The 7,185-nt window shown below is 43.8% G+C and overlaps 1 protein-coding gene across 1 annotated transcript in view; it reads left to right on the plus strand.

Moving 5' to 3' along the window:
* Positions 1 to 372: 372 nt before the first annotated feature.
* The window catches only part of SH3D19 (SH3 domain containing 19), a 210,826-nt gene continuing 204,013 nt past the window's right edge, over positions 373 to 7,185 (plus strand). Inside the window, exon 1 of the mRNA XM_037735525.1 lies at positions 373 to 522. Within this exon, the coding sequence (XP_037591453.1) occupies positions 411 to 522 (112 nt within the window). The 5' untranslated portion in view covers positions 373 to 410. The remainder of the gene's footprint in view (positions 523 to 7,185) is intronic.

The raw sequence follows: 7,185 nt of genomic DNA on the forward strand, positions 1-7,185 counted from the left end.
TTTCCAGCGTGTGTGGCTGTGGGGCGGCCTTAGGGGCCGGTAACCCCTCCCCAAGGAGGCGAGGCAGGGCCTGAACCCGCCCGATCCGCGGTGGAGCTCTGCGGGGCGGGGAAGGGAAAGAGGAAGGGGGAAGACAGCCGAGTGGAGTGGGAAAGGCCAGGGATTTAGAGGCCGCCGGGCCGCCACAAAGAGGCGGGGAGTCGGCTCTGCCAGCGCCCAGCCGCTGCCCAGCCGGCTGCAGGTGGAGTTCGCGGAGGTGGCCATTTCCACAGCCGCCGCCTACGCCTCCTCTGCGGGAGCCGCCTTCCCCCCTGCCCGAAGGTGGTGGCCCGGGTCGCCGCGGCCCGAGTTCTGGGGCGCCGGGGCCGCAGCTCGCCGGCTATCCAGCGGCTGCGCCCCGCGCCTCGCCCATGGCTGAGGGCAGGCGGCGGGAGGACGAAGAAGAAGAGCTGCGCGAGCGCCGCGAGCTTGGTGGCCAGCGCCGCGCCCGGGGCCGTGCGCTCTCGGGCCATTCGGCCGCAGGTGAGAGGCGCGGGCTCGGGGAACCGGGCGGCGGGGACCCTGGGCTGTGGGCTCTGGGGCCGCGCGGGTCCTACCCCGGACGGCGGCAGCTCATTCCGGCGCCGGGATGGGACCGGCACCTTTAACTCTCGGAGGCGAGGCCAGAGACGGGGAGGGTGGCCTTTCCATCGCCATCCCCACTTTCCGGCCAAGCCCCGAGGAATATTCAGACCTGTCTCTGACTGCTAGTGGTCGTGCAGCTGAAACTCCAAATTTTCAGTGCACACTAAATCCAGGAGCTGCCGGCTTGGGACTTGTGGCCTGGGTGATGACTTCTCTCTGGGTGAGTCAGAAGCCAGTGGCCATCTCGGTGGACCACGACTCCTCCCGAGGGGTTTGCCGGCGCCGCCGCAGCCGGGTCAGAGCACGTGCTCATAACTGAGTCAAATCTTGTTTCGGCGTCCCTTGAACTTCGGACCTGTGACACCCCCCCCCTTCTCCCCCAGCCGCTGAGCTCACCAGTTTTCGATAGGACTTGTTTTCGTTATTTGTGAGACCCTCCCCCACACAAACAGAAGTCCAGAACGTAGCATCCGAAAAGGCCATTCATTTGGGCTGAGAATCATTTCCGGGCCTATAATTACTTTTATGATACTGTATTTTGGGTACATAAAAGCGGCACGGATCAAATAGTTTGGCGCAGTAATGGAAGACAGAATAAGTATAGATCCACACCCCTTCCCTCTTCCCGGGCGGCTTTTCAATCAAACATAATAGAGAGGAAATTCTTTGGCCTTTGATTCTAACCGGGTAATCCGAGTTATCTGAAAGCCAGAGGAAAGAACAAACCTAGGGGGACCGGCAACAGCAGGGAGATAGGGAAGTGAAAGAGTTCGAGAACGATTCACTGAGAGCCTTGTTAGGAAGTGGAATAGAGTGAAGTGGAGAAGCTTTTCTGTGTGACTCCTTTAACCACTAAGAGAAAGTTGGAAAAATAGGGAAGATAGTGTATCTGGGCGGAACAAATAGAAAGTAGGATGAAAGGAAAATTTGCGAAGAACATCTTGAAGAAATGGTCCATTTGATGCCCTTGGTAGAATCTTGGAACCATAAAAATAATTCTCCATGCTCATTACTACAGCTTCTCATCAAAGTAAGACATTTGGCTGTCTGTATGAACACCAGTTTTGAGCATAATTGGTAGTTTTGTTCAGTGTGAACCCAGACCTAGTGAAATAATGAATAGTTGGTGGGTATAAGTGAAGATTTCTTGCGAGAATACAATGAAAAAACTTTACAAAGATACACCGTCATTGACCTATGGTTTTAAATAGGGTAGGCCACCTTGGATTCCTGTTACCTTCAGCAGAAAGCGTCACTCGCACAAGAGACTGTACAGTGAAGAACTATTTTGAAGTTCAGACTAGTTGTGATCCAGATGTGTGTTTATCATTTAGTTGCAATATTTGCATTTATTCCACGGCTGGTAGAAATGGCATTTTGTAATTAGTTTTCACCAGTTCCCTAATTTCCCAAGGCTGGCAAAGGCTTTTCTAGGTTCTTTGATAATATTTTGCCGAGACATGGCATTGTGTACTTTTTGCATTCAGTAATTGGCGTTCATAGTTTTCTAACCATTTATGTGCCCTTTTTTCATTAAAGGGTGTGAGGACAATGATGTTATGGAATGGGTAAGAGGGTTAAATTTGTAATTTTTGGATTTATTTCTTTTGGAATAAATTATTTAATAGTTACATTTCTTTACAAGCTGAGCTCCACTTCCCCTTGTTAAACCTTGTTTAACATGCTTTTCAGACACCAACACATTCCTTACCAAGCTTGGGCATTTGTTAGTTATATCTGTGCTAGATGTTGCTTTCTTCCAAGTGAGAGGGTATGAATTGACAGAAGCTTCATGTTTTTTTTCTCATCACCTTTTTAGTTTTTCACTTTTTCTGGTCTCAATGCTCCATCCTTCCCTTACCATTTTACGGTCTAAAGATTTTCCTTTTCTTTGGTCTCACATAGCCTGATAACCATAAACCTGGGGTTTATGGACTTAAGGTAGCCTGTGAACTCTTCCTTTTCTGCCTGCTAAATTTTGGAGTGGTTGTGTAATTCCATTTATTTATTTTTACAACATACATACAAAAAAACATACAAAATTTGTAAACTATAAAGTTAAAAACTCTTGTAACTCATGCTCAAGTCAAGAAATACTATATAGTCAGTTCCTTAGAAATGGAGTCCCATCCCTGCCTGATTTAGCCTCCTCTCTTCCCTAGAGGTTACCATTTTGTTTAACCTTTGTGATTATTTCCTTTTTTTTTTCTGTACAGTTTTACCCTACACATATGTATCCCTATAAAATATTGTTTAGTTTTACCTTTTTAAAATCAAGTGAGTGGAATCATCTTGTGTTTTATCAACCCAACAGCAAGCAAGTAATGACTTGAGATTATGAAATGTCTGGAATGAGTTCTTTTCATTAAAAGGCCAAGAGCCCCAGGCAGGTTCTGAGCACAGGACAGTCTTTGTAGGGCATCCTTAGTAAATAAGTGTATGTATTTTTAAAATTATATTAAGAAAATTGGGTTTGATTAATCACAATTTCATCTTACAACAAAGGATGATAATTGATCTGGTGCTCACCTTCTTTATAAAATGTATTTGTTATGTTTCCCAGCTTTTAAAATAATAAAATATCTTCAACATGGTACTAAGATAATTTTTTTGGCAGAATTATAGGCAATCATGTACTGAGGTCAATTCAGTGAAGGTTAATTCTTTTTTTTTTTTTAGGCAGTCTCGCTTTGTCGCCCAGGCTGAAGTGTAGTGGCATGGTCATAGCTCACTGCAACCTCCACCTCCCAGGTTCAAGTGATTCTTATGCCTCAGTCTCCTGAGTAGCTGTGATTACAAGTACACACCACTGTGCCTGGCTAATTTTTGTATTTTTAGTGGAGATGGGGTTTCACCATGTTGGCCAGGGTGGCCTTGAACTCCTCCCACCTCGGCCTCCCAAAGTGCTGGAATTACAGGCATGAGCCACTGTGCGGGGCCAGCGACAGTTAATTCTGTAGCAGTTCATGATTCATGAGATTAATAAGCAGACATAGGAAAGTAAATGAGGAGCAGAAAGTATTCCATTGTTTGGGTTTCATGCGCCGATGGTAAGGTGTCGTAAATCTGGTATGATGTGAAATATTTACTGTTGATAGTGGTATCCAAATAATTGCCTGACCTGACAAAAAGTGGTGATAATATGAAAAAACATATTAGCACCAATATGAAAGTGGTGGTAATATGAAACACGACACCTGAATTCTTGGAGTGTCTTACTAATCCACCAAATGCCCCTCACAAATAAGGAAGAGAGGATATGGGTACGCTAATCCAGTGGTTCTCAACCTTTTGCCACATGTATCAGGCCTTGTACACACTCAGTATCTGGTCACTTGGACTGGGATGGGGCCTGAGAATTTTCATTTTTAACACATTCCCAGGTGATACTGATGCTGCTGGTTCAAAAGGATGATGCAATTTGCAAACTCCCATGTAATTAAGAGAGAAATCACACTCCGACACTGATTGTTACATTCTAAGAAATAGTTCCTTTTGCTAATTTGTCCCTTTTAGCAGATCAGATGAAAACCCATGAGATAAACATGGAGATTTCCACAGACTAACATGTAAGACTTAGTTTCCATTGTGGGTTTCCTCAGTAGCTTCAAGGATTTCATGGTTGATTTATACAGCCTGGCATTTATGATCAACTTCATTTTTGTTTCTTGTTTTTTTCTTTGTGTTATTGATTTCGTATTCTTCATTTTATCTGCACAATTAAGATTGACGTGTTAGTGCCACTGTGTTAGTGCTAGTTAGTGCTAGCCAAGGGCAAGAAGTGGAGGCTGGGGGGAATAGGCAGACGAGATTGGGTGACCACCTCTTCCCAGTTTCCCAGGACTGTTTCTGCTTTTAAAACTGAAAATTCTAGCCTGGCCAACATGGTGAAACCCTGTCTCTACTAAAAATAGAAAAATTTAGCTGGGCATGGTGGCTGGTGCCTATATTTCCAGCTACTCGGGAGGCTGCGATAGGAGGATTGCTTGAACCTGGGAGCTAGAGGGTGCAGTAAGCCCAGATCACGCCACTGTACTCCAGCCTGGGAGACAGAGCGAGACTCTGCCTCAGGAAACAAAAACAAACAAGAACTGAAAGTTTCCATTCGTGGAAACTACTCAGTCCCAGGCAAATCAAGGATAGTCACCCTGGTGGAAGGATAGCTTGGGTAGGGGGAAGAAGGCAGAATAAAGCCTACTGACAATGTTGTTTATACTAATATCTCACTTTAGTACAGGTGCTTTTTTTCACTCAACAGTTAAGTTTGTAAGATTTATTTATATTGTTACATGTAGCTAGGGTTTCTGTTTGTTTTTTAAAGACAGAGTCTTGTTCTGTTACCCAGGCTAGAGTGTCCTGGTGCGATCTCGGTTCACTGCAACCTCCGCCTCCCATATTCAAGTGATTCTCCTGCGTCAGCCTCCCAAGTAGATGGGACTATAGGTGTGCGCTACCATGCCTAAGTTTTGTATGTTTAGCAGAGATGGGATTTTGCCATGTTGCCCAGGCTGGTCTCGAACTCCTGACCCCAGGTGATCCGCCTGCCTTGGCCTCCCAATGTACTGGGATTACAGGCGTGAGCCACTGTGCCCAGTTGGTGTTTTTGTTTTCATTGTATGACTATATACCACAACTTTTTGCCTATTATTTTTTATTGATTTATCGGAGTTCTTTATTTACCCAAGAATCTCAACTTTTGTTGGTTATGTGTGTTACAAATATCCTCTTCCATTCTGGCTTACTTTTTCATTTTCTCTATGGTTTCTTTTGATGTGGAAATTCTTCATTTTAGTATAGATGGATTTACGAATCTTTTGCTTTATAATTTATGTCTCTTCTTTCTCACCCCCATTAAGAACATGACTTCTATCCAAGGTCATGAAAATATTCTTCTGTATCTCCTTTATTGTCCCCTAAAAGCTTTGAAGCTTTCCTTGGGGAGAAATGCCGTAGCTTCCATCAGATTCTCAAACAGATTTGAGAATCTCTGCCTGACATACAACATTTTAATATTATTTCTCCAAAGGGAGGATATACGTAATTCTGGATCCTCCCCCCAACATCTGGAAGAGTAGTAGGCACATAATAGGGCTTATTAAATATTAAATAAATTTACTCTTTCTGTATTTTGATGTGTTTATGGTAAACCCTGGAAGGACTGATATAACTGTTCTCTGTTGTGCTTTGAGTAAACTAACTTGAGTATCATCAATACAAGGGCACAGAAGAACATTCACTGTGTTCATGGTATACCAGGTGCTTCTTTTTGTTATCTGTGAGGTAGGTATTATTTTCTTCATTTTATCATTGAAAAGACTAAGGCTCACAAACATTTAAGCAACTTGTCCACAGTCCCCCAGCTAGTAAATACTAGAATGGTGATTTGAATGCAGGTTTTTTTGAAGTGGAAGTCCATGTTTTATCAGGTGATCACACTGACTGCTAATACAGTCAGTTACACAAGTCAGTTACTATTGATTCTCCACACATTTACACCTGCATGCTGCTTGCTGTATTTTAGAAGTATTTTACATTTATGTGGTGCTTTTCTACTTCTGAAGGGCTTTCAAAACTGCATTCAGTTGGATTCTTACAATAACCTGAGAGGGAAGAGAGTAAGTTTTATTATTTCCATTTTAAAGATGAGTAAACTGAGACTCAGAAATGTTAGAAGACTTTCTCTAAAATTTCACAGCTAGGTATAGCTGAACCTCAGTCGCCTTTATTGTTTGTTGCAAGTCGTAGAGTTTTTTTTAGTTGATTCATATAGCATGTCGGATCATGTCCTCTCAGAGTTTGTGGCTTTGTCAAGTAAGTTAGATAGTTTTGAAAACTGCATTAGTTGTCTGGACCACCACCTTACTGTTTTTTGTTATTAGAATTCCAAAGTTGTCTGATCTATTTTGAGAAAGTTAAGTTCCATAGAAACTATGTATGTATTTACATGTTGTTTAAAAATCCTGTACTCGTCATGTTCTATTTTTGAGACAGTCTCATTCTGGCGTCAGGCTGGAGTAGAGTGGCATGATCTCAGCTCACTGCAATCTCCACCATCCGGGTTCAAACAATTCTCCTGCCTCAGCCTCCCGAGTAGCTGGGATTACAGGTATATGTCACCACACCCAGCTAATTTTTGTATTTTTAGAAAAGATGGGGTTTCACAATGTTGACCAGGATGGTCTCGATCTCTTGACCTCGTGGTCTGACTGCCTCGGTCTCCCAACCTAATCATGCACTCAGCCTAATCATCATGTTCTTTAAGAAGACCTGGGCTGGGCACGGTGACTCACACCTGTAATCCCAGCACTTTGGGAGGCTGATGTGGTTGGTCATCTGAGGTCAGGAGTTCAAGACCAGCCTGGCCAACATGATGAAACCCCATGCCTACTAAGAATACAAAACATTTTAAAAAAAATACAAAAAATTAGCTGGGCATGGCGACAGGCACCTGTAATCCCAGCTACTCAAGAGGCTGAGGCAGGAGAATCGCTTGTACCCGGGAGACAGAGATTGTAGTGAGCCAAGATTGCGCCAGTCTAGACACCAAGAGTGAAACTCCAG

The sequence above is a fragment of the Cebus imitator genome, unplaced genomic scaffold (genome assembly GCF_001604975.1).
Source record: "Cebus imitator isolate Cc_AM_T3 unplaced genomic scaffold, Cebus_imitator-1.0 Scaffold826, whole genome shotgun sequence".
NCBI classification, from domain to species: domain Eukaryota; kingdom Metazoa; phylum Chordata; class Mammalia; order Primates; family Cebidae; genus Cebus; species Cebus imitator.